The sequence below is a fragment of the Rissa tridactyla genome, chromosome 9 (assembly GCF_028500815.1).
Source record: "Rissa tridactyla isolate bRisTri1 chromosome 9, bRisTri1.patW.cur.20221130, whole genome shotgun sequence".
NCBI lineage: Eukaryota > Metazoa > Chordata > Aves > Charadriiformes > Laridae > Rissa > Rissa tridactyla.
The window spans coordinates 22,033,186-22,059,199 of record NC_071474.1 but is presented as its reverse complement, the minus strand read 5'-3'; the positions used below and the strand labels follow the sequence as shown (position 1 = coordinate 22,059,199).

Below are 26,014 nucleotides of genomic sequence, written 5' to 3'. Positions count from 1 at the left end.
AGCGCCTACAAGTGTTGAGGACTTGTGCCAGGATGTGTGGAAACCGTGGTGTTGTCTGTGATGCAGGGCAAGGGCTTGAATGAAGTGGGGCTTTTTGTCCTGTAATTAAATAATGTATCATAACAATTCTGGAAAGCAAGTGAGTGGAATGGTGTAGGCAAGACGACTTTCAGAAAGCAATTATGAGTTTAATTAAATCCAGGAACATCTGGAGAGCTTGCCTGGGAGAACTTGAAAAGCAAGATGAGTGACATGCCTAACGGCAGATAACATTCAGCAGTTCTCTTCAAAGCAGAACGTATTTGAATTTGGTGGGTTTGGAGCTAACGAAAGTATGGGACAAGTGATGCAGACACAGAATTGTGGTGGGAGGCTGCTCTGGTGGTTAGAAAGCAAAATTGGATATTCTGATCCAAAGAAAGTGTGGGGTTTTTTTCAGGCTTCTCTGTTGCTGGCTTTATATGTATTTGTAGAGCGTGTTTAACCGAAATATTTGCCTGTTCTCTTTACCCACTCTTAAAGCAGTACAAAGTGTAGTGACGTGGCAGAGGTACTTACAGACATGGAAACGTCTTTATGGAACTGAGGTTAGGAATCCTTACTTCTGGGTGAGGCATGAACATGTTTCACCTACACGACTGCATTTGTGAACCATGTAGAGAGTAGTCTGGATGGTCGTACCTGGTCTCCCTTGTCCTATAGGAGCAAAGGGATGTTGTGTAAATTGAAGGATACTAATTTAGAATCTGGTACATGCTTTTCTGGTTTTTTTCACTTGTAGAGTTTGTCAGAGGTGGTGGTGCAGGGGCCAAAAGAATAGAGGTGTTGAAAATAGCCCTAGAGAGCCCTTTATTAAACAGAGTATTCAGGATATTTACTTCTTGTGCTTTGATGAACTGGTCTTTAGGAAGAATCTTCCCTGTGAGCTGATAGCTCACTGACAAGAGATTACTGTTTTCCTTTGTCAGTCTTTTAATGTATACCTGATAACCGACAACGTGAGGAGCAGCTTATGGCCATGGTGACTTGCCTTCTGCCCCAGCAGCTGACAGGACTTTCATTTGGGGGTAGGTGGGGTTTAAACAACTCTTAAGTCTCAAAGCACTTGAATATAACTACTTCACAAAGTGAGAGGAGAATCTGTTGTTCCTGGCCATGGTCTGCCTTGGCTGAATTCATGGGCCACAACTTCAAGACGTCTCTTTAGGTGTCCTTTTTGTAAGAACTAGCAGATTCTGTAGAATTACTTGTGCAGAGAGATGCAATTTCTTGTGAAATCTTATGGCAGGGGCTTCATCTGAGACCTAGGCAAACTCCTCTGTTGGAAGTGATCTGCATGTCTTGTCTAATGCAGATGTCTGCTCCTCAGTCTTGTTACAGCATTGCCTCCTCGCTTAAATATCTTTCTACTGTCATAGCTTCATCATATGCAGATATTTTTAGAGTATGGTGACGTTGCCTCTGATCTTTTCTTGGACGGGCGTCTCTGGTTGTGGTGGCAGTTGAGCTCAGGAGAGTGCCTTGCCACCTGGCTTTTCTGGCTAGAAACCATTCCCAATCTTGTACCTCTTGTTTTGCACATAATATCAAATGGAGGTGAAAGATCTGTTACTATAATAAAGTGAGCTGAAAACACAGGAGTGCTTGGTTCCTGAAAAGCATGTTTAGCTTGCTTAGTTCGGAGGAGTTCCCTCTCCAGCAGTTGGACATCCATAACTTCTTATGGGACCTTGACCTTATGGGGCAACGAGTGGTGTAAATCCCTGATTAGAAACCAGCTGTGACATCTGGAGGATTTCAGTGTACCCATCTTATCGGTCAGAAGCATCCCAGACTCTGACAGGAGGGACATCCAGGCAAAAGTGAAGGAATTGGTGGGTTCATCCCTGGGGACTCTAGGGTAGAAGTGTCTCTTTTCCTGTTGGTGTAATTCTCTGCCCAGCGGTGCCTTGTTTGAGTGGGCACCTTACCGGTTGGGCACAGTGGGTACCAAGCTGCAGCTCTCAGCCACCTTTCTAAAGCCTCCTGTCCGTATCTCCTAGAAAGTCACATGGAGCTGAGTATGTAGGTTGGTGAGCCAGTAACCTAGGCTGGAAGATGAAGATTTGGAGCTGGACAAACAGTGCCCTTCAGGACCGCTGTTGAGATACAGAATATATCACATGTGTGAACTTTGCTCTTCTCTGGAAACCCCATAAATGGAGACATTTCCCAGGCCTGGGATGCCAGCTGGCTGTGTGGAGGGGCGAGCGTGGTCTCCTCTCAACCAGGCGCCTCTTGTGCCACCGCAGAGACGGTTTCCAGGAGGCAGCATTGAAACCTGCTCTATCCTTCCCCCCTGTGCTGAAACAGAGTGAGGTCTTGGGTGAATGAGGCTGTTATCTCATGCTGGCTCGGTCTCACACTTCACAGCATCGCCTGGTCCAAGAAGAGGAAGGCAGAAGAGCTGTTACGAACAGCTGTATTTTCACCTTGCTTCTTTTCTAACCCACACTCACAAAAAATCTTCTATGTGCAATGAGTTACCAGGAAGATGTCAGCTTCCCTAGGCGTCTTGTTGTCCAATATTTGCTTTGTTTGCTTTTGTCCTTTCTCATACCTTGATGTCTTTCAGCTAACTACCAGTTTGATTTGGACCGTAGAGGCAGCAGTAATTCAGAGCTAAAATACACAAATCTGTGCCACCTTCAGAGCGTTAGAGGGGCTGGTACAGGAACATGTAACTTAATTTATTGTTTTCCACCTTCTCTGTTAATGAAATCTAGCTCTAAATTGTTACATGCAAGTCTGTGTTCATCTTGGCTCAAAGTTAATTACCTGCAGAAAAAAATGCCATATTTCTCCAGCTCTGACATCGATTCGTTCCGTGACCTTGACAAGCGAAGACTCAATACATCCGTTTTCCAGTCTGTAAAATAACAATGTGTCTTGTACAGCTCCACAGCACTCACAGCTGCTTTATCACAGCATTGCTGATAATTACTGCCATGGTATATGAAGCACAAACACACTCGTTCTGTGTGTGCGTGAAGGGCTTGATAAGAAGCGGGGCACATGGCAGGAAAGAAGCCTTAAGCATAACCATATGTACATGAAGGCTTCATTGTTGGCTTTTCAGTGTTGAAAAGGGTTGGTTTCCGACAGCTGAGAAGACGTTTGGAGAGGCTTGTGTTTGTCTCGAGTAGTGTTAACCTTGGAGGCAGAGAAGTTCATGTGAAATCTTATACTTGGAAGTCTGCATGTGCAAAACATGCCCAATAATGTCACGGGTCAGGGTGCCAGCGAGAGGGAGCGTCTTGTAGGGGATGGCCAGGGCCATCCCTCTGTCCTGCTCCCGGCATGGACGCACTGCCCTGTTCCCCCTGGGCTCTTCTGAGCAGCTTTTCTGCAGTGCTCTTTCTGCCAAACCCTAACTCGGAGGTCTCAGGTTTGCTGTCATTGCCAGGTTTCACTGTTTACTTGCTGCACTGGAGAGCTCGCGTGGCTCCATTTTTGTGCTGTGGAAGAGCACTGAAATGTATTAATGACTGCTGCAGCTCAAGCAGATCAAGTCCATGCGCTTGTACATGCGAGGATGGAGCCCCTGTGAAGCCTCTTTCAGGGCATCCTGAGCTCTTGTTGACTTCCATATGAGGACACGAGCTGGAACGAGAAGGATTTGTTTATCTCTGTAAGAAGAAATACAGAAAGAGGAGAATTTGACGCACAGAAAGCGGAGAATTTCATGTGGTGATTGCATGAGAGGGCTTAGAAAAGGTGCTAGATCTAAAATCTATGTTTTTCAAGCAGTTAACTTTTCAGTGCCAGTGGGGTAGTGTACCAGCCTAGGCCATCGACTTGAGCGATGTTTGTAGTGATTAAAAAAAGTGAGTGTGATTGACAGTTCTGCCTCCTGCCCTTGCAGCAAGACTGAAATTTGGCAAGCGCATGAAAAATGGGGAAGACTGTCTTCACTTCTGGAGAAAATTATGAGTAGTTGAAGGGCTAAAACCTTTAAGTAGATGATAAACGTCTGAAGGAGTTTGAAAGCCTCTGAGGAAGTGGAACTTGAAGAACAGAGGCTGGTAGAAGGGACATAACAGAGGGGTATAATTCTCACAGCCCAGTGCAACAGCGGGTAATAACTAAACCTGTCTTTTCAGGGCTAGCTTTTAACAAGCTGTGCTGTGCTTCATGGACGTGAGACACCTGAGAAGGCTTCCTCCCACCCACGCTGCACATGCCTGGAGCAGATCTCTCTGAGCTCCCCTTCTCCAGTAGAGAGAAACCAGCACCTTTAGACCTTGATTTGCCTGCTTTAGATGTGTTCCTCAGGATAAGACAAGCGTTTGCCTTCATCCAGTGACTATAATGGCTCCCGGCTTGCTCGGGGGGAGACACATCCGCTGCCAGCGCTGCATATCGTTAGCAGAGTCCTTAGCTGTGTGCACTAACAAGTCTCTGGAGAGCTGGGGACGCAGGCAGTCCGGTCCCAAAGCGTATCAGACAGGGCGTGCTGGGGCATCTGTCGTGCCTTGCTCGGGAGTCCCGTGTTTGCGAGTGGGTAGGTTTGGTTTGGAGTCTGATGCAGTTACGCCGTTGCAGCTCTGCATGGCTGTGCTGTGAGCGTAATGAAAATGAAGTGAAATGCCAGCTGCCTGCAGGCAGGGCTGTTCTGGCTGAAACACTCAGAATTTGATCTTGCTCTCTCTGGGCTTAGTCTGAAAAGCAAATTTTGCTTGGTTCCTTAGCATATAGAGGTTAAACTTTAGTTAACATGTGGATCATTGTGGTGATGCCCTTTTTCTTTTGATAATATCATGGCTCCTCAAGAGACCCTCAGACCAGTATTCAGCACTGTGTTTCAGGATGTGCAGTGAATAAAGCCCAGGTTGTGTGCTCAACACTGGGGATAAAAAAAACAGCACTGACAACGCTCACTGTTTGATCACATTCAGGAGCACAAGGGGTTTGTGGCACAGGCACCCTTCATTCTGATGCTTGCTATTCGGGTGATTTTTCTTTACGTCCAAGCCAAGACACCTTCCCCTTTGTCTTATGCAAGAAAGCATGATTAAAACTGCACTTCTGACTACGCCGGCATTCTCCAGCAAGTGGTTTAGGATCTTCCCCACTGGCTCCTCAAGCGATGCCAGGTCCTTTGTATTCCTGGAGGCTAAAAGGTCGTCTTTCCCTTGCAGTGGTATGCAAAAAGTTTTTGGGCTCATTTACTGTTGGAAAGCTGGTGGCTGAGACTAGGTAAGCCCGTGAGTTGTGTCTGCAGCCAGACAGAGGTGGCTGGGGGCACCCAGAACCCCTGGGGGCTGCTCCCCTGGGATGGCTGGGCTTGGGAGGGTTGTGGGAGGAAGGAGGTCAGCGGAGGGCGAAAGCAGCTGGAGGTGCATTCAAAGCTCTCTAAGGTGGGAGATGAGGACAAGGTGACGTGCTGGTCAGTAAGGCAGGTAACACAAAGGCATGCCTTGTACTGCTGGAGAGGACTTGGGGCTCAAAGGGATGCCCCAGGTGGTGGGGCTCAGCTGGAAAGACAAAGTTCCTCTATGCCTTCTCCCATGGGCCAGCACAGTGCATGCAAGATGGACTGGGTGGCTGATCTTCAGCCTGTTACGGTTAGGGTTTGATTTATCCAGCTGGATAACGCCTGACCTGCTCATCCTCTGGCTGCGTGAACAGCAGTTGGCACCGGGGAGGGATCAGGATCGTGTGGCTGGGGGTGGAGAGGGTGAAGCTGCTGCCAAAAGGGCAAGTGTCACCCATGTTTGTTGGGTTAAAACTACTCCTGAGCGGCTGTCCAAAACTACTTCTGTCTTTGCTCCCCTGATCTGAAGGAGTCAGTGAGCTCTTCGGAGTGCTGTGGGGTTTTTTCCCAATGAAAATGTGCAATTGTTTGTGTGAAGTGTCTACTTTTTTACTTAGTATTTGCACGGAGGTTCTGCCTCCACAGGTGGAAGTGCTATAAGGTTGGCAGGAGCCGTTTTCAGAGACCCTCTGTGGTCATTTTTAGGGCCAGACTTGAAGCCCTGCTTGGGACTGGGACTCGCGCAGAGCCCGAATTGGTCATTTGGGTGGGAGACCTGAAGAGGTGCAGCTGTCTTGGTTCTTCGTGCTGCTTTCTGTAGCATCATCATAAAGCCCTGAAGGCCGGCTGTTTAACGGTGGTCTTCAGTGCATGAGGCTGGGAAGGTTTGGTCTGTCTGCACGTCCTGATGTGGGCGTCTGACTTGGTACATCCCAGAGGGGATGTCTGTGCTGTATGGTGAGGTTGTTGCAGAGGCACAACTGGCATGTGTCTCGATGCGATGACAGCACTGAGCTTACACGCTGTTGCCTAGTTGGTAGCTAGTCAGTTTTGGGCTTTTGATTGCTATGTGGGTGAGACAAGGGCCTGAGGAACTGCTCCTGACTGCTGCAGGTCAATGTTGAGGGCTTTTTTCCTACAGCCTGCAAGGGGCCACTGCCACAGTATGGCAATGTGGCCTTTTGGCTAGCACATGGGTCCTTGAAGACACTCCTTCAGGAGAGCTGGTGGCCACTGGTAAGTAGCTCATCTGGGTGTCCTTTCTGTAGGACTTGGGTGTTTGGTTTATTTTTTTTTCCTCCTGAATTGGTTAATGTTATAACATGTTCCTGCAAAGAAAGCAAACCCTGTAGCTTCTTGTCTGCTTCTTTTATTTTAGTTTAGTTTTTTTTTTGCCAGACCTTAGTGATTTGGTTGTCAAGCTGGAAAGCAGTGTATAGTGACCAGAGAGTTTTCAGCCTCTCCAAAGAGCTGTCCTTGGAAGCACAGAGGGGGGCCATCTCAGGCTACCCGCTTGCCAGCGGAGAAGTGGGCTTGTGGCGGTCTGTACTCCTGCCTGCCCTTTAATCCAACATCTCCCGGGGTGGAGCTGCCTGCTTTGAGCACAACGCTGCGGATGGTGCATGGAAGGCTCGGGTGCTGCTTCTTGGAAACCTACTTGTACAAATGTTCTTACACTTATTCTCTGCGGTTAATGACCATTTCATTTTTACAGCCTTTGATTTCAATTGATAATGTGGCTTGCTCGTCCTGGCAGTCAGCCTGAGTAAGGCAGCTGTACCTTCTTTTAATAGGAACTCTGACCTGTGCAAAACGACTCATCATTAATACGTCTCTGTAACGGTTTGTTTATTTCGGCTCCTTTCCATGCTTCTCTGTCTAATGGTTTTTATGCTGTTTTTTGCTTAGCTTATCAAGCAGCAGATTCTCTCCCTCCAGTTTAGGAAGGTAAAACTACGTTGCATTAAACTGCTCTGACCAAACACTGTGCTGAATCTGACTGCACATGATTAATCTGTAATGCTTTGGTACTAATTAATTAGTAGAGAGCCCTGAAGTGATCTAACAGCCTCATTCTGCATGATTGGATCCCTACTGCTTGCTTGAACTTCAGACAGCAAAGTGAATGTTCATCGTAATTCCTGTGTTAAGGTGCAAGAAATATTCCTCTTTCTTAGCCAAAGGATGGGTGTTCAGCTACTTCTTGATATTAAAGTGAGACTTCCATACAGAGACCTTTTAAATTAGATATGCCTACCTGTTTCTACTTTCAAAGAATAAATTCTTGTCTCCCCCTGCCATCCTGTGCTTTCTCGTGAAAGTCCTCATTCATTTGAACTCTGCCCTGAAGTGCACTCCTACCATTGTGCTTTGCCTTTGGCAAAATAGCATGTTTGGAAATCAGTTGGCGTTCCTGGTTTGCTGCAGAAGCAAGTATATAATAACTGTGGCGGGAAAGGCCCCTCCAGAACACCCCTATAGCTGGGGGATTGCTAAACAAAGTCAGGAAAAGAAGGCCATGAAGAAGAGGAATAGGCTTCTCCAGTCTCCTTTTCCTGCAGACTGCTTTTGTATGGAAATCCCTCTTTAATGTAAAAAGGCTACTGAATTGCCAGTGTCGTCTTCCTGGGCTCCAGGGCTTTTTCTGCAACAAAGATGCAGCTTCAGGAAGGCCCGGGGGAAGAGCGGCTGCTGCTTTGTGTTGGATTTCTTGAATGCTCTGAATTACTGGTTTAGAAAGCAATTTGGATTGGACGAGTCTGGCTGCAGCTGGAGTGAGTCAGCTGAGAGCCCCACAGTGCTGCAGCCTCTAACCCCCCTTGTGACTAATACAATGGTTTCTTTGAAAGACTAAATAGACCTTCCAGGGCTCCCTGGCGAGTGCACATTGGGCAAGTCTCCTCTGATTCATCTGCCATGCCCGTGGAGCCCCCAGCTTCGGGTGACACTGCTTTCCTAAACCATTCAGTAGCCTTTGCTGTATTTCACCTGACCGTGGGGTTTGCACTGAATGGACCAGACTTATTCCTGGTGCTGCCTGCTGGTAGCGGCGGCGTGGTACTGGGATTAAACTTGGTCCCGAGTGTCACTATGTGTGTGCGCATCACTTTTTTTTAAGACGCTGATCCGGTTGCTGGGGTATGAAACGTTTGTTGATGCTTGGGAAGTGCCTTATGTGGATCTAAAAGGCATTTACTGGTCTAGGGCTGGGGGTCTGTACTGAAGGGGCTATCAACACCCCACCAGTAACTGCCTTGGTACTGGACTGTCTGCCTTGCTCTTTAGAAATAGGAGTTTTTGCTCCTGGGGTTGGAGTATGGAAAGGTCTCTCTGTTCTTGAAGGAGCTGTTGGCTCCTACAGCCCTTTCCTGGCCCTGCGGTTGGGTCAAGAGTTGCTTGCCAGGGCCAGTCTCCTGGGGACCGTTGATCTCTGCAGAAAAGAGTCTAAGCTGTGGCATCTGGCTCTTTATCCCATCCCACATATGTGTTGGGTATAGACAGTGCTTATAACCCTTGCTCAGTAGATGAGTCAAACTTGCAAGAGCCCTAGCTGCCCCTGTCCTGGACCCTTACCCAACACAAAGTGCCTGGGAGCTGGGTGAGGCTCCTGCTGCATTCCAGTTGCTTGTTGCTCAGGGATTTGTCTCCCAGCATCTCTCACAAACCCATTCTAGCAGGAAGCCAGGGTGAAAATGACAGCACTGCAGCCTCCAGGTAAGTGTTCTGGGTGGATGAAACAGGCAGTTGCTGTGGCTGGATCCATCTTGGCACCTTTAGCCGTGCGTGCAGTTCACTCCCTGCTGCAGAGCCCCTCAGTGCACCTCATCTTGCTGGGTTCGTGCTAAATGTGGTTTGATATTTTTTCTTTTTTGCTTTTTTCCTGAAAGAGTCTGCTTCCTCAGCAGGTAGAGCATGAGTAGCAGCAGTACCAGCATCCTGCCTGCAAGCCGGGTGCTGCTTGTGAGGCTGGGGTCTCCCTCGTGGAGCCCTCACCACGTGCTATGAGCCCTTCTGCTCGTGGTGGAGCTGTGTCAGGAATGGTCTGGGGGTTTGTTCCACCTCTTGCATGTCTCTAGAAGCTGATCACTTGTTTAAGGAATGTCTTTCACTGCTGAAAACTATATAAGTAGAGCTGCCAGCTACCAATTCTCTTGCAATATTTGCTGTTTCTCCTAAGATCCTTGCGCTTGAGACCTTGGGGTCCTCTCTCCTCAAGGAAACGTGTAGTGCTTTAATTGCAGAGGGCAAAATGAAAGAAGCTCTTCTGTTCTGAGAGCCCCAGAGCACTATCCAAATGAAGGCCCAACTTGGAATTAATCCTTTTCCTTTATTTAAGAAAGCCTAGGTCTTCTGGGGCCCCTCTTGGTGATGTTCTAACAGGGTTGGCAGTGCTGTACGAATACACGGATTTAGTGCTTAAATGACTGGAGAATCTAAGGTCCATTTTTATGAGCTTCACAGATTGCGCTGGCTGTTTGGGTAGTTCTGGCTGTTTGGGTGTCCCAGCCTGAACTTTGGGGCTAGTGCCTCAACTCCTGGAGCAGGTAGTGTGAGAGGTGAGACAGGGAATGGGTGTCAGCTTCACATATGGTTCCTGGGCGCAGAAAGCTGCAAGCCAGGCTCAAGGCCTCCTTCAGCGATCTGCAGTACACAGCTTTTCTTAATTCAAAGCTTTCAAAGAGGGCTGTTGTCTTTAGGAGACGTGTTCAATTCACACTTGGCCTGAAATTACGATGTGAAGTCTTCACAAATAAAGTAAAATCCTGGTGAACAGAGCAACACTTGAAACACTGATGGTGCAGCCCTGGGAATGTGAAGCTGACTTTGTTTGGGTCTTTCTGGCTCATCCAAGAAATGTTCCCGCATAATCAAGAACTAAAATGGTTCTTGACATTCATTACCCCAATAGCCATAAGGGCTAAGACAAAGGGAACGTCTCCCAAATGACACTTTAAGTGGGCAGAATCATTTTAGGAGTGAAAAAATAGTCAAATACCCTGACAGTGGACTAGACTTGTGAACAACTTAGTGTAGGGACAATGGGAGGGAAGGAGGGCATTTACAAGAAGAACGCAGGCTTCTGAGACGAGATAGGAAGGGGACCCTTTGATTTTTCTAGTACTTTGTTCTCTAAGAAATGCTTCTTGAATCTTCCAGGAGCACCTTCTGCGCAATCATTTCTCAGCTGACGGAGGAAACCCAGCCACTATTTGAAACCACTATCAAATCCCGTTCTGTGTCCGAGGACTCTGATGCTAAATTCACGTGCATAGTGACAGGTAACAGTGTCTTCAGTGAATAACCTGGCCCTGCCTCACTTGCTGGACTCCTGCTAGTTAAACTCCAGAGCAAGTGATAACAAGGCAACACATTAACAAGTCCACTGTTGTCAGACTGCCAAGTAGAGATTCAGCAATTGCATGATGATTTCAGCTTTAATTTAAGGGGAGGGGGGTAACCACCGGAAATAGTTAAGAGGCAAAGGCATAACCTAACATCTCAAACAAGGCAAATTACAGACCAGAAAATGGATTATGCTGGTTACTGCTTGTGCCAGCTACATTTTGTTGTCCTAATCTCTGCTAATCCCGGACTCCGTAACTCAGGAACGTGCAGTTTTGAAGACTAAGGCTGTCATGCTGGAGCCAGCTCTGGCTCTTTTTGCTGGCTGTAAATGGTTAGAGTGCAGCTGCGTTTGCATCGGTGATAAACTTGTGTGTTTGTCAACGTCTGAAATAAAAGCCAGTTTCTGCCCAATGAGCTAAAATCTAACCTTGGGCAGGAAGGGGTTAGGCCAAGAAGAGAAGGGGGAGGCTGAAGAGGAGGGTTGGTGCGAAGGCATTGTTGTGATGTGGTATGGCATTGGTGCATTGCTGTAAAGGCAAGGGGCTCCTTTGCTGATGAGCTTTTGTCCTTTAAATACAGAGACTCTAAAACTGTAATTTTTCCATTATGTACTTGTTTACAACTCTGATCCTTCCTGATGTTGCACATGTTGTTTATTCTGACAGGCTACTCAGTGAGAGACATTATGCAAGCTTGTAAGTTTTGGAAGGAGGAGAGTATCTGCAGTGAGCCCCTTAGCCACAAGGACCAAGACTTTCCTAAGAGTTAGGAAATCTAGTTTATCATTAGGAACATGCTGTGCACCAGGAAACACAGACTGAGCCCTTCTGAGAGCTGCCGGCATCGAACCTGGCTCTTCTCATATGGATTAATTTGTTTTACAGGTCTGACTTTCGGAACTTGCAGGGGTGCAACTGCTATGTTGATTTTATTGATGCTTAACTTCCTAGCAGCTCACTTTCGCCCAAGAAGCAGGACGTGGGCTGCTAGGGAGATACCTCCAAGCCATGCCCCTCAGTGGTTCATTAGGAAACCTTTCCCGAGTCAAATTTTCTAAAGGCAAAAGCTTGACCTATTGTGCGGTAGCATGGAGCTCAGCATTCTGCAAGCCAGGAGTCATTGTGCAGGAGACATGCTGCCAAGGAATAACCTCCTCTGCTTTACCAAAATCAAAAGTATCAACATCGACAGGCAGATCCAGTCTCTGTCTGGTTTGTAGCCCTCCCTGCAGGCCACCCTTGCTCTTGGTAGGCAGGATGCTGCCTCCAGTTTTGGATGACCTGCTAGTGCTGTGTAGCACAACCTGATGTATTACAAGTTGAAGACTTGACCTGATACCAGTCTTTTTCCTGCATTTGAGTAGAAAATGTGTCAAATCTTCGGCACGTAGCCTATGGCAGTATTTTCATACCTGGTAAACTAGACTGGGGGATATCTTTATGCACTAAAGTTAATAAACCTACAAAATTAGGAATTTTCATGGAAACATCCTTAAAAGCAGCCTGGGCCACCTATGCCATATGGTCATCTCTTGCATGTGGCCCTGTGGACTGCTTTAGGAGGTCAGGATCTCTTTGGGAGAGGGGGGCACGAGGTGGAAAGCAAACTCTGACTGCAAAGTCTGGTCAGTAGTTCAGATATCTCCCCCTGCCATGATGTTTACATCCAATGGGAGAAAGGAAGTGGTGGTTACATCCCTGGCCGGTGACCAGAGTGGAACCAGCTCAGTCCCACTGCTGTGGCTGGAGTCCAGGGACACTTTGGTTCGTAGACGTGCAGGAGGCAAAGGGCAGACAGTCAGCTGCTCCTGTTATGACTCTCAAGCCCCAAATACGGATACATGACCTACAATAACACCTTAATATTTTTTTTTCTGCTTCTTGACCAATAGCGAGAGTTATAGGGTGGTCCCACATCTGTGAATACCAGTGACTTCCTAGGAAGGAAGCAAGATGCAAGTGTTTGAAGAGCCAGTCTCCAAAATGTGCTTGGTGGTGCAGGCAAGGAAAAAACAAGTGAGGCAGAGGCAGACTTCCTGATGCTCTTGGGTGGTTGCACAAACCCTCTTTTCCTCCTCTTGCCTAGTTCTGCCTGCTACCGATGTCCCTACTATGTCTGATTTGATTATATGGGGTCAAATCCTGCATCTGTTGTGACATGTTTTCTTTTTTAGATGAAACTAGTTCATCCTTTGTTCTCTAAGAGATGTGAAAAAGGGAATGAGGACATTCCCATTTTCACTGCAGTTTCTTGCAGAGCAGAGCACACTCTGCTTCTCTGCACCAAGCGATTTCCTTGGTGGGTCTGTCTGGACTTCAGGATCTCAAGGGTTATCACAGATCATTCCCAGTGAGTGGATATTGGGCTCTTCTCTTCAGAGAGTGGCCCTTATTGGAGGTGCTACTACAAGGCTTTCACACCTTTTCAGTCATTTCTGTATAGCGTTGGCTGGGAAGAAGAGATGTTGGCTGGTGAAATGTGGGGGCTTGGATGAAGAGGCCCGGGTCTGTGACTGCTTGTTAGGGAATGCAACAGTACAGGTTGGGGGCTGCTGGAGAGCAGCTCTGTGGAGAAGGACCTGGGAGTCCTGGTGGACAACAGGATGCCCACGAACCAGCAATGTGCCATTGTGGCCAAGAAGGCCAATGGTCTCCTGGGGGATGGCCGCATCTGGAGCACTGGGTCCAGCTCTGGGCTCCCCAGATCCAGAAGGACAGGGAACTGCTGGAGAGAGTCCAGCAGAGGCTGTGGAGATGCTGAGGGGCTGGAGCATCTGTGTGCTGAGGAAAGGCTGAGAGCCCTGGGGCTGTTCAGCTGGAGAAGAGCAGGCTGAGAGGGGATCTCATCAACGCTCAGCAAGAGCTAAAGGGCGGGGAGCAAGAGGATGGGGCCAGACTCTTCTCAGTGGTGCCCAGGGACAGGACAAGGGGCAACGGGCACAAACTGGAACACGGGAAATTCCATCTCAACATGAGGAAAAACTTCTTTCCTCTGAGGGTGTCAGAGCCCTGTCAGAGGCTGCCCAGAGAGGTGGTGGAGTCTCCAGCTCTGGAGACGTTCCAAACCCACCTGGATGCGTTCCTGTGCCACCTGCTCTGGGTGACCCTGCTCTGGCAGGGGGTTGGATGAGATGGTCTCTAGAGGACCCTTCCAAGCCCATCACCAGTCTGTGATTCTGTGAATGAGGCCAAGTGGGGGAGGTGATGACTGGATCTAGCCAAGGCCATCGTATGTCAGTACCAGGTATTGCCCACTGTTGGACGGCTGCCCCTTCAGCGCCATTTCAGCCCTCCTTGGGCAGGTTCAACCCCTTTGACCTGCCTACCCAAATCACCAGCTCAGGAGCTCAGTCCCATCACTCCCTTCATGGGTCAGTGCTTGTGCTGAAGAAGTGTCCAGCCTGGTACCTCTCCCATGCTACACAGTTGCTCTATATCAATGTGGACATCTGCACTGTGTTCAGTATCATGTCCCTGGAGGCGGTAGGAACAAAAGCAGTCTGGTTTTATCGTAGGGCTATGAAGGTAAAAGGGTTCTGCCCATGGCTTGGGGAAGAGAGTTGGGGTCAAGTGATTAGACAGTTGGGTGCTTAGTGGATGAGGACTTTAATAAGCATAAAGGAGTTCAACTTGTTGAATCCATGGTAGCCCTCTTAGGGAAGTGTTTGAAGGACTAGAGTAAAGTGCATGGGTGAAAGATGTCTGGAGCAATGCAGGGGCTGTGAGAGGGGTGGATGGGTGGGTTTGGGGACAGGGTAGGGAGCACAAGAGCAGAGAGCAGGCTGGTGGGAAATGAGGATGCCTGGGTTTGGGGCAGCCAGGGCAAGAGACGGATGGAGAATGAGCACCGCTGGCAGGCCGGTGGCATGGGGAGCTCTTAGTGAGTATCTGTCCCTCCTGTGAGCATCACTGTAAGCCTCCTTCTCTTCAGGCAACGGGGAGGTATAAATTCATAAAGTCAGAAAGGATGAGATCTCACCATTACTTTTCCTCCCAAAACTGCCTGAAGCCCTCATTCCACATAGCTTGTGTAGAGCTAGAAGTAGTAATAGTAGAAGTAGAAAGTAGTAGTAGAAACAGAAGGCCACGGAGATTATATGTAATTGTCCTAAACTCTTTCCACCTTCCCAGTTTTCAGAAGACTAACTCCCCCTTCCCCAGCCCAAAAAATATCACAAAACGTTTCTTTAGAATGTCTCTGGCTGATTTTGGGATACCTATTGCAAGAACTGTTTTGGATGAGGTCACTAAAGCTTGGAAGACTTCGTGGACTTTAACAGCTTTGAGAGGAAGAATGTTTGATCTAAACCTGGCGATCTCTCCAAAAAAAATCCTTCCTCACAAAAGTCTTCTGGGTCCTGCAGTGGCTGGCCATCACGCTGGAGCAATGCTGCGGGAAGACACACCTCCCAAAAACCTCTTGCTGGGCTCCAAGATGTGCAGTGGACACCTGCCCTCCTCCCTAGGAACACCCGGCACAGCTCTGTCTGCGATTGTGGGGCACGCGCTGGTGGATACCGGCAAATCCCTCTTGGCACCAGCTGCACGGGGTTTCTGCGGGAGGAACAGGTTTCGGAAGGGCGAGTGCCTGATTTATGAATGGCTGCTCTGTCTTGCAATGCGCTTATGCCAAGGGTGGCCATCCAGCACCCTGCAGCGTGGCAATGCCCACCCATGGAGCCCTGGACTCAGCCACCCCGTCCCAGTGGCACCCTTGGAACTGGCCCATCACAGCAGCCGGGAAAGCTGCGGATGTTGTGGCTGCAGGGGATGTTCCCGGAGTGGTGCCTGCCCCCCAGAGCAGGGGAAGGTATTTGCTGGGCAGCCTGAGGATGGATGTCTGCAGTGTCAGCAGCAGTTCCCCTCCCCAGTGGAGCACAGGGCATGCCAGGGAGCCTTGTCCCTGTACAGGCGTCTCTCCATCCCCTGCTTGACTTTGGTTGCAGCCCCTGGGGAGGGAGGGATGGTGTTTGGGCAGGCAGCTGGGGCCACTGTTTCTGCGTGGGCCAGGGGGGGAAGCCTTTCAGCGTGCCTCTGGTGCAGGTTTCCAGCCAGTGCTTGCTCCCTTTGGCTGCAACAGGGGCTGCTCCCTCATTGCTGCACTGGGCCATACGGCGGTGGCCCCTGGTAGGGAGCAGGTCGCCTCAAGCACACAGTGCTACAGGTCCAAGGGAGTTTACAGGAGGAAAAGCCTTTCATTGAGGCACTGTGCAGCTATGGAAATTGCAGCTCTTTCCGGCAGATGTCAGCTGGGAATGGGAATCAGCTGCAGAGGCCACGGGGGGACATCACAGGGCTTCTCGGAAATGATATGCTTTGCAGTTCCCAGAATGAAGTGCTGTGATTGCTGTTTGCAGGCTATTATGAAAATCTACCTGCCAGCTCTGCTGCATTACAGACCTGAAGGTCTCGCCTGAAGGAGCAGCCCTTGGGAGGGGTAGGATTGCTCTGGGCAAACTGTGAGCTGTGTATGAAAATTGTTTTGTTCCTCATTCCTGGAGCAGAAAGAAACCGCCACAGGCTCGTTCAGCGCAGGGTCCTGCTGCCAAGTATGGTCAGTAGCTAATATTTATGGAAAATAGAAGCAGCAGCATCGATCCCTGGTGATCCCATCACTGGGATACTCTTGTGGCCTCCCCCAGTTAGCAGCTTAGGGCTCATTCGCTTCAGCTGCAGGTATCTGAGGGCTTTGCACTTGAGCCAGGAACTGGTTTGGAGGGCGAGAGCAGCAGCATAGAGCAGAGTGTGGTGAGACAGGGACCGAAGGGGAGGATGGGGAGCCTCACACGAAGAGCTTCAGGACAAAGTAATGACTTGGCTTCCTGCAGAAGAGGAGGAACGAGGCAATAACCAACAGAAAGCTAAAGCTGCTGGCAGCAGTGGGAGGGGAATGAGACAGGAAAGGATGTGAGAGACATCTGAGACCTGAGAGAGTACAGGCGGGGAGTATGGAGAGGGTAGATGCAGAGGCAACGCAGAGCTGGAGACCTCGGTGAAGAAAGGAAAGAGTAGAGAATAAGATCTGGGCTGTGGGGGTGTTTGGGCTATGGGGATGGCTGTTGTTCGTGGAGGAGAACAGCAAAGTAAAACTCTTCTGAGATTATTTCCTCAACCCTCTCTGGGGCAGCAGGCCAAGTCCCTTGAGGGGCCAGAGGACACGAGAGAGCCCCGACAAGCAACAGGATGGGGAGAGGGGCGCATTGGAGGAGCAGATGCAGGTGGGGGGAACCAAGCGATACACGAGGAGGAGATTTGGCATGTGCTGCTTTTTTGATCAAAGGTATTATAAATCACCCAAAACCAGAGCAAATTCCCAGTGATGAGTCTTTGTTCCTGGTCTTTCGCTCCTGCTATGGGACCTTCATGGGAGCAGGCATAAGCTGGGCTCGGGCATTGCTACTGGCTGCCAGCATCCCTGGCAGCTGCAAGCAGGAGGCTCCTCGCCCCGGAGATTGAAAGAGTCCTGGTCAGCCCTGAAGCCTGTGAGTTAGCAGCTGGGAAGTACCTGGGGTAGGTAGGTAGTGCCCTGTCCCTGCCCTCTCTCTATTCTGAGCCATTGGGTCTGGACGCTTTGGATGTTCCTGGAGAGCCCCTGCTGGCCCTTGCCAGGGCCGTCCATGAGCGCTGACCCCTGCCTTCGGGGTGCCGGGGGCTGCTGAGGAGACCCTTGGGGGCTGGTGGAGGTGAGCAGCATTCCTTCACTTCGGCAGCTCTGAAAGCCAGCAGGGGCATTGGCAGGAGATAAGCTTTGGATACCTACCCTGGGGCATCGAACAAGTGTTCAGCGCATCAACTTAAGCGGAGGCATGATGTGATCATTGAAACTTTTATCCCATGCCCTTAGGGTCAGCTTGGCTGTGCCGGGAGCCCTGTGTGAAGTACAGGAACCCATGTTGGCCGCTGGCTCAAGTGGTTTTCCCCTGAAAACTGCTCTTGTTCTGAGCTGGAGCTGCTGTCGGTGGGAGACGCGGGCTGTGGCTAGCTCTGGTCCATGTGGGGCACTCCTGCTGATCCACCACCGCCGTTGGTGGTGGGGAACGCAGCTGCGTGCCCAGCCTGCTAGCCAGCCAGTCACACACGTCATGATGTCATTCTACTGAAAAGGCAGGTGACATCTGTTGTCAAGTGACATTTGTAGGACACCAAGCTGGCTGTGATGCAATCAAGGTTGTTTCTGTTCAATGGAAACTTTTGGATCAGCTTACAGGCTGTGACACTTAGGGAAATGCTGAGAGCTCCATGGAGGGGCGAATGCCTGCTTTCTAACCTTAGCTTCAGTCTCATCAAAACATGCCTCTTCATAGAAAAGTGACAGTATGCTCACCTTCTCCTCCCTGTCAGTGTTACAGGAGATGATCGTGTGATCACCTCCCCTCTGTTCAGGAATGAAGTGCTGGGATTTTTTTTTTCTCAAAAATAGCCCTGTTACAAGGGGTGATAAAAGGCTTGGATAAGCCCATCAGGTTTCCACTCACAATACTTCTGCTGCTGTGTGATTTAAAGAATGTGGCAAGCCCAGAATAACATGTATCCTATTCTGCCGGGCGTTTTGGTTTGCTGTTGATACCTTGTCCCTGCGGGAGCAGGCTTGCTGTGCTGCTGTTTGCAATGTTTCACACCCTGATGTACCGTCCGTCTCGTCCCCAGGATACCCGCAGCCAGAGGTGACGTGGTATAAGGATGATGAGGAGATGGACCGTTACTGTGGCTTACCCAAGTATGAGATATTCCGCCATGGAAATCGTCACACCCTGCAGCTGTACAAGTGAGTAAAGAAGCTGGATTTGGCGATGGGAGCCCTGAGCACGTTTTCAGTGCTTGGAGGAGCTGGCTCTCAGCAGTGACCTCCCCCCAGCACCCGTGCTGGCCCCTTGTGCTCCCCATCGCTGTGTTCCCAGCTGTCCCTTCCCCTTCAGCTCTTTGCTTTGATGACTCCCAGATCACATCAGTACAACATCCATTACTGCATCCAGGGATAGCTGCTGTGCCAGAAGCAAGGGGAAGGTCAGGAGAAATTCCTCTCTCTGGAGCCTTCCAGTGCTGGTAGCATTAAGGCTGGATGAAGGGGAGTGAAGGGAAAGCACTGGCTGCCTCCAGGATGGTGGGCTGGAGGACTGGGCAGGACAAGGACAGAAACAATTCATAGGAATGTCATGAACAAGGGCAAAGAGGGGAAGGGCCCTGCCCAGGAAGGCCTTTTGTAGCTCTTACCATGACGTCAGGGAAGGAAAGTGCTGCTTTGGCAGTCTACTGATGAAGTCAAGGGTGGAGGAAGAGCAGGAATGTCACATAGGCTGTGAAGAGCTGAGAGGAGAAGATCCTGCAGAGGAGTGTGGCTGAGAACAGTTGGGAAGCCTGGTGTTAGGTGTTCCTCCTCCATCACAGCCCTCTCAGTTACAGCCCGGGGAGGAGCTGGGCACTGATTTAACTTCCAACTTGCTTATGTGCTAGTGCTGAGAACAGGCAGAGCCTGGGGAGGGAGGCCAGCCCCAGGCCTCCAGACCTACCATGTGCACCTCAAGGGTCACGTCTTCATCTTCTGGCCCCTCTGGAGCAAGAAGTGGGAGAACGTGCATGCCTGTGTGCCCAGCGGTAGTGCTTGGGGAGGATGGGCAGGTCTCACACAGAGCTTTTGGTTTCCAGGTGCCGAGAGGAAGATGCGGGTATTTACCAGGCCTCAGCTAGAAATAACAAAGGCATTGTATCCTGCTCTGGCGTGCTGGAAGTGGGAACCATGACGGAGTTCAAAATCCATCAGAAGTGGTTTGACAAAATTAAGAGAAAAGCTGCAGAAAAGCTACGAGAGATAGAACAGGGCAAGAAACGAGGGAAAGAAAATGTGGAGGTGGAGAAGTTGCAGGGAATGAGCCCCGATCGGCTTCAGAGAAAGCGGAGGCTGGCGAGGGATCTGAATCTCCGGTCCGGAGCCTCTCAGTGGGAGAAGGAGGATGCAGCAAAAGTGCACGTTGCCGATTCCCAGTCCAGTTTACATGAGGATGTCGCTGAGCCGAAGGAACCGCCTGTCAATGTGGTGACGGGCTTTCCAAACAAACTGATAGCACCTTTGAAAGCAGAGGTGACCACCAACGGAGATGCCTCTTTGGAAAGTGTGGAGGAGAATGGGAATGGCTTTCTCACGTACATCTACGAGACGGTGGAGGACCTAGCAAGTAAGCCGATGACCAAAGACTCTGCAGCTAAAAAGAAAAAGAAGGTAGAGGCTCCTCCAGCAGCAAAGCAGGAAGTTTCAAAGCGAGAAGAAAGTGGGCGAGACAGGGCCAACCCCTCTCCAAATCCAAGGTTTGCCCCTCCCGTCCCCTTACGCAGGAACGCACATTTGAGGGTGCCAAATGATCAAGAGGTGGAAAACAGTCCAAAAATCAAAGAGCCTGGGAAAGCTGTGAATCAGGACGCTAAAATCAATGGCGATGTGCACTTCTCTTTGAAAGAGATGTATTTCGATAATCAAGTGAAGCCGGCAGCAGGGAAGGAGGAGGCAGGAGCCAAGGAAGAGGCTGCGAGCGAGGCTGCCCAGCAGTCTGTGGCTGTCAGCAGACAGACAGAGGATGCTCCATCGTCCTCAGAGGTGTCGGAAGCAGGACCTGTGCCCTCCGAGGGACAGAGAGGCCAGCACCAAGCACAGAAGTCCGAAGGAAACAAAGCCGTCAGTCCAGAGGTAACTAGGACAGAAAGCAGCCAATGCAAGGGTTGCAGCAAGAACGTATTGGTGCTGCAGGGTTGTGTTGTGGCACCAGCCCTGGGAGGCTGCATGTTGCCCACGGGAGCTGCTGCAGAGGCTTCCTAGGTCTCCGCTGGCTAAAACACCCAGGAAAAAAGGCTTGCTGGGCTTTGTGTGCCCAGACAGCAGAGCTTCCACCCCATCTCCAAATAAATGTCAGACGAGGTGGTGAGGAGAGATGTACGTCAGGGCCCTGTGGCCGAGCAGCTGGTCTCCGGGTGGCCTGGGGCGTGCTGTGAGCTCTCCTGTTTAATCGGCAGGCTGACCTCATGCGAAATGTTCCCAAATCAGTTAAGCACAGGGAGCGCTGAATGGCTATTAATAGCTGGGGGTGGATGCCTTGTGCGTAGGACAGACAGGGAGACTGATGACATCTGTTCAGTTTTGCAATTGAGCCGGAGTTTCAGCCGGCACTTAATGAGCCCCCCATGCAAATGAGCGCAGCGTGCCAGGTACGCCACGTGAGCTGCGCCAGGCAGGGCCTTGAATTTTGTTTACAGTGCAACATGTATACAGTAGATCTGGGCTATTTTTTGGCTCTCCCCTGTTGGAAAAAACTCTGCAAGACTCATTGTGGTGGCGATGCAGGGCCAGGGCACAGCACCTGCTCCTGACCCTCACCGCATCTTTTAGTCAACTTCTATTTTTGTCACTTAACCTGAAGCATTTTCCATGAAAATGTTAGATTGGAAGGTACCAGTGGTTTTTTTTTTTGTTTTGGGTTGGTTTTTTTTGTTGCCCTTTTATCTTTAATGACCCCTCCTGTGGTAAAAGGTTCTCTGAGTCCGATTTGCAGGTGCCATCAGGATTTGGCGTTTGAGCCATGGTAGGTGCTTTCAGTACAGACCAAGGCTGTTCAGAGGAGGCACTCCGGGGGCAGCGCATCTTCCTCGGCAGGTAACGCAAATACTTACGGATGAGGAAACATCCACGATGTAGAAAGCGGGACTGCTGGGTGCTCCAGTGGGGGAAAAAAAAAAACCACTCGTTTCTTCCTCTTCTAGATTTCTCTTAGGTAGGAGCACCATTTACCAGTAAGAAACCTGCCGTGTTACGCAGAGAAGCCAGTATCTGGGTGCTGGACTTGCCGCAGTGCAGCACCCTGAACCCATCTTTAACCTGACCCATCAGCATCACATATTGCTGCAGAAATTATTGCCGTGCGTGCAGGCCCGTGGCAAAGCAATTTGTTTTCTCCCTCTCTGCTCATTTTTACGCCCCTTGCTCTTAAGGAGGGTGGAGAGAGTTGGTGCGTAGCTGCCAGGCTTGGGCTGTCATCCCTGAGCCACTGACACGGATCAAGGTATTTTCCTCTTCAAAAACCCACTCACAGAGGGAAACCTGTAGCTTGTCAGCTGGTGTGCCTTTGAGTAGACAAAAAGAAATGCTTTTGATTTGAATTTGAATGCTTCAGCTAGTGGGTGATGCTGGGGAAAGTGCTCAGGCTTTTGTGTGACCAAATAAGCTATTTTAAAGCCCTTTAAAGCTGACTCTGAGCGTGTTTGAGGGTATTTTCACTCCCCAGGACACGGGTTGCTTGTCTTTTTCTTTTTTATTCTTTCCCTTAAACAAGACAGGGCCGTAACATGAGTGTTTTCCTGGCCCCGGGACCTAGCTGAGCCTCATGCACGGGGCTTCTCTTTCCAGCTGGATTTATCCGTAGCAGAAGGGCTTTGCGAAATGCCAGACCATGGCCGGGCTCTCAACATCCTCATGCACAAGAGCAGAGCAGAAACGGGATTCGCATGATGATCGCTCTTGCCTAACTTTGAAACTGACAATTTCATTATATTTCTTTTATATGGCCCTAGTTTTGAGCGTTTTACGATTACTTGAGGACAGATACTTTTCTGAAAAGCTCCCAGAAAGCTTTGCTGAACAAGCTTTAGTTTGTGCGCCAACGACAAGCAAATTTCCCCCAAGTGCCAGTCCCGCTTTAGCCGAAGAGATGTCCCCACTGACCAGCGCCGTTGTGTAGAGCTGCCTCTGTGCATCCCTCCGTGAATCCCCAGCCCTCTGGTGCTGTGTGGCTCAGCCCCTGAGCAGAGGGACCGGGGCTGCCGGGCCCTTGGACTGGGCTGTGTCCATCTCCATCCCTTTCCGTGCCACGGAGGACCAAATGCCATGGTAAAACCCAGGGGGTTTCGCTGCATGAAGCCCGTCTGTCTCTGAAAATGGACCCTTTCACGGCTGAGCGCGGGGATGCTCTGTGGTGTGACCCTCAAGCTGGGCAGGTGGCTCCAGGGAACAGCAGCAGGGACGTTGGGGTTGCCTGTGCAACCCTGTCAACCGGGGCCCTATCTCTGTCTCTGGAGACAGAAACCGCCCGGCCTTTGGCAGCTTTTGGGGTCTACTAAGGAAGCAGGGTTGACTTTTGTGTGCAGGAATGGCCCCCCTAATGCTCTTCTCTCACCCCAGTCCTCTGATATCCCTGTTGTCATAACAATTGCTCGGGGAAGGGCTCGCTGAGAGACCAGCGTTATCTTTCCTGCTTTTTCCAAGCATTCAAACGCAGCTGAGGTGGCACAAAATAGAAGGGCCAAGTGCTACAGCCTCCTTTCCCGTGCACCTCATTTTGGAGGCTTAAAGCTCACATTGGGGACCTCAGGAGACAATCCTTAGCAGCAGATCCTCTGGGATGGCAGAGGAACCCGTTGCATGGGTGCCCTCTTCCCATGTGCTTGCCCTGATGTTGCTAACTGAGCATCAGCCGGGCGCGGCGTGTATCAGCAGTGTTGCTGCCTCCTCCGAGCCTTATCCTACAAAAATAGATAGTGCCCCTTGGCTGGAGGATTTCACCAGATCTCCTCAGGATAAAGCTCAGCCGTCACAGCGGGCAGCTTGCTGAAACGTCTGCGGGTGTGCAGCTGCAGTTGGAAACATTTGAGCTTCCCGAATGTCAAAGAAACAGGATGGTTGAATAGCGCAGATAACGTCACGGTGTACGGTTTCGCTATAAATCACTTGGGCAGCCTCATCCAGATAGTGTGTGACATGCCGATCGCCCCATCCCAGAGTGGAGATTGCAGATATAGTATAGGGGGAGCACCAAGTCTTAAAAAAGGAGCAAGAAAATTATACAGGGTCTCGGCCGTGGCTGGAGAAAATGGGGAAGTGTTGCTCCTTGGGAAGGTGCCTTGTCAGAATGGATTGAATTAAAAGCCATTGAATGTTCTAGAGAGACAGATCCCCTGCCTCTTTGTGCACAAACAAGGCATTGAAAGGCAGAAGGGTTGGAGCCGATTAAAAGAAAAAACACTTTGTGCAGCGTGACGGGGTCTGTGGGACCTACTACTGCGGGACGATGGCAAAGCCAGGAGGCCCTGGATGAACGAGTATCAGTGATGCCGGGTTAATACTTACGATTCAAGCAGAAGTTGGGCAGTGCCATATGGTATAGGTGGACCACAAGCACTCTGAGCAGACCCAGGCAGTAAAATTATGTTAATTTTCTATTTTCTTCTCTTCACTAGGTTGCAGCAACAGTGGGACAGCCTGCTAGTGGCCTAAAACACCCGGTGTCCAGTCCAACCGTAGAGACCGGTCAGCAAGCCAACAAGTCAGAGGAGCTCAGGAAAGAGACGCCTGCCTGCCAGGAGATCAGGGAGTCTGGGAAAAGGACGAACCCTCGGCTGAGGCCTCGGGAGACGCCAAAGCCACCAGCACCTTCTCCAGACCACGTGGAGCCCACCAAAGAACACCCTCCATCTAGGAAGCAGGCAGAAGGACATTCCTATGCTCCCGAGGGCAGGGAGACCCAGCAAGGACTGTCAAATCAAGAGGACAAGAGCCAAGGTGAGGAAGAGCCATTGCTAATGAAATCGAGTCCTCCAGAGCCTGGAGAAAACACTCCTCTTGAGCAAATTACACATCAGACAGCAATAGAGGATGGAAAGTGCAAAGGAGCAGGAGCAGAGGTGACCGGGAGCCATCCCGGTGCAGAGTCAGGACAGAGCAGTGCAAAGGAGCCATCTCCCGGGACTGTGCACAAGGAGGTGGGAGGGACCCCTTTGGGGCATCAGGAGACTGAAACTGCAGCTCCTGTCTCAGTTCCAGTTGCCAAGGAAGAGAGGCTTCCCACTCCTGCAGCAGGGATGGCGGCGGCTCAGGATGTACCACTTGCAGCTCACGTCACCCCAGGGATGGAGGCTACGGCAGGGGTGGTCCCGTCTGAAGCCCAGCTGCTGCCTCCTGCGAGCAGAGAAACCGAAATCAAACAGGCGGGTGGATCTGCCCTGCAACAGAAGCTTCCAGCCAGCATGTTAGCAGGGGAGAGTGCCAAACTGGTGGCCATGGGACCTCAGGGGAAGGAGGGAGGAGAGCAAACAGACGCAACTCCACGTCAGCGACTGGCAGCACCTTCGGGCGCTTTTGAAGGAGTCACTGAGGTTCAACCACAGGTACCACTGGTCCTGCCTAGCCCCGACAGACCTCAGGAGATGTCTTTGGAGGAGAAGGTGCAGCACAAAAACCTTGTTTCCTCCTTGAAGAACTACCTGCTGCTGCTTTTACAGATGTCGGATAGCAGTAAGGATGCCACAAAAGAAGACGCAGACCACAGAGACAAGGAGCAGCCTGAGGCAGAGGAGGCCGTGGTCCCAGAGATAGGCATTGCAGGCTTGAGCCCCCGCACCTCCAGGAGAGTTTTAGAAAAGGTACAAAACAATCAGCTCTTCCAGACAGCAGAAAACTTGCCTCTGACCCCTAGGACGTCCAGGCGGATCACGGGCATGATCAATGAGGAGTTTGTTACCAGCAAGGAGATGCTGGCTTGCAAACCTGTGCCACCAAAGAGACGTACCAGGGTCACTCCCGAGGCAGAGGGGCCACCCCAGCTCTCTGTGCCCGCCATCGTGGTGGGCAGCATGCCAGCAGCAGGAGCAGGGCAGCTTCCTAGTGATATTTCCAATTTACCTCCAGCCAGCCCTAAGAAAGAAAACCCTGGTGACCTTCTGGCAGCGCTACCTTGTGCTACACCAGAGGAGCTTGCTTCCGGGGCCCGACGCAAAATATACCTGCCAAAAACCAAGCAGGTAGGGGAGGAAGAGGAGGCAATCCTAGAGAGCCAAGGTCATGTGAGAAGTCCTACCGTTTCACCACGGCAATCCAGGAAGAGCGCAGCCCAGCTGCAGACACCTGCCCTGGCTCCATCCCCTCCCATGGAGCAACGCTCACCAACTCTCACGAGGAAGATGGCCACGTTGGAGGTGCCTAAGCTGTATGAGGAGCCCACAAGTGACAGCAGTGGTGACCACGAGGTACCTGAAGATGCTAAGCCAGAAGCACAGCCAGCAGAATCCAAGAAAGCAAATAACCCATTTAAAGGTAAGGGAAGAGGTGATCCCTGTGAAGCATGTTTCCTTGTTGCCTACAAAGGGAGCCTGGCCAACTGGGCTGGTGATAGTCAGCTGGGGCCACGTGGGTTCTGTGCGTTTGCAGGGTTTTCAGCATCGCCCTTTGGCCGTATGAAAGCCAAAAGTCTGCCCCAAGACTTCTTCCCTAGCGCAGGGAGGGCAGAGGAACGCAAGAGATGGCAGTGCTGAGACTGGCTGTCTCCACAGCCGGGACTTAGCCGTGGCAAAGGAATCATAATCCTCGGGTTCTTGGTCTGCATGTCCTGGTCCTCACCATGCC

At 50.6% G+C, this 26,014-nt stretch overlaps 1 protein-coding gene across 2 annotated transcripts in view; it reads left to right on the top strand.

Annotated features, from left to right (window-relative positions):
* The window catches only part of ALPK3 (alpha kinase 3), a 33,992-nt gene that overhangs the window by 1,976 nt on the left and 6,002 nt on the right, over window positions 1-26,014 (top strand). The window contains exons 2-6 of one of the 2 annotated variants that reach the window (XM_054214800.1): window positions 7,205-7,243; window positions 10,454-10,575; window positions 18,289-18,406; window positions 19,285-20,317; window positions 23,854-25,705. In XM_054214800.1, the coding sequence (XP_054070775.1) occupies window positions 7,205-7,243; window positions 10,454-10,575; window positions 18,289-18,406; window positions 19,285-20,317; window positions 23,854-25,705 (3,164 nt within the window). The remainder of the gene's footprint in view (window positions 1-7,204; window positions 7,244-10,453; window positions 10,576-18,288; window positions 18,407-19,284; window positions 20,318-23,853; window positions 25,706-26,014) is intronic. The other variant, XM_054214801.1, reaches the window with a different exon arrangement.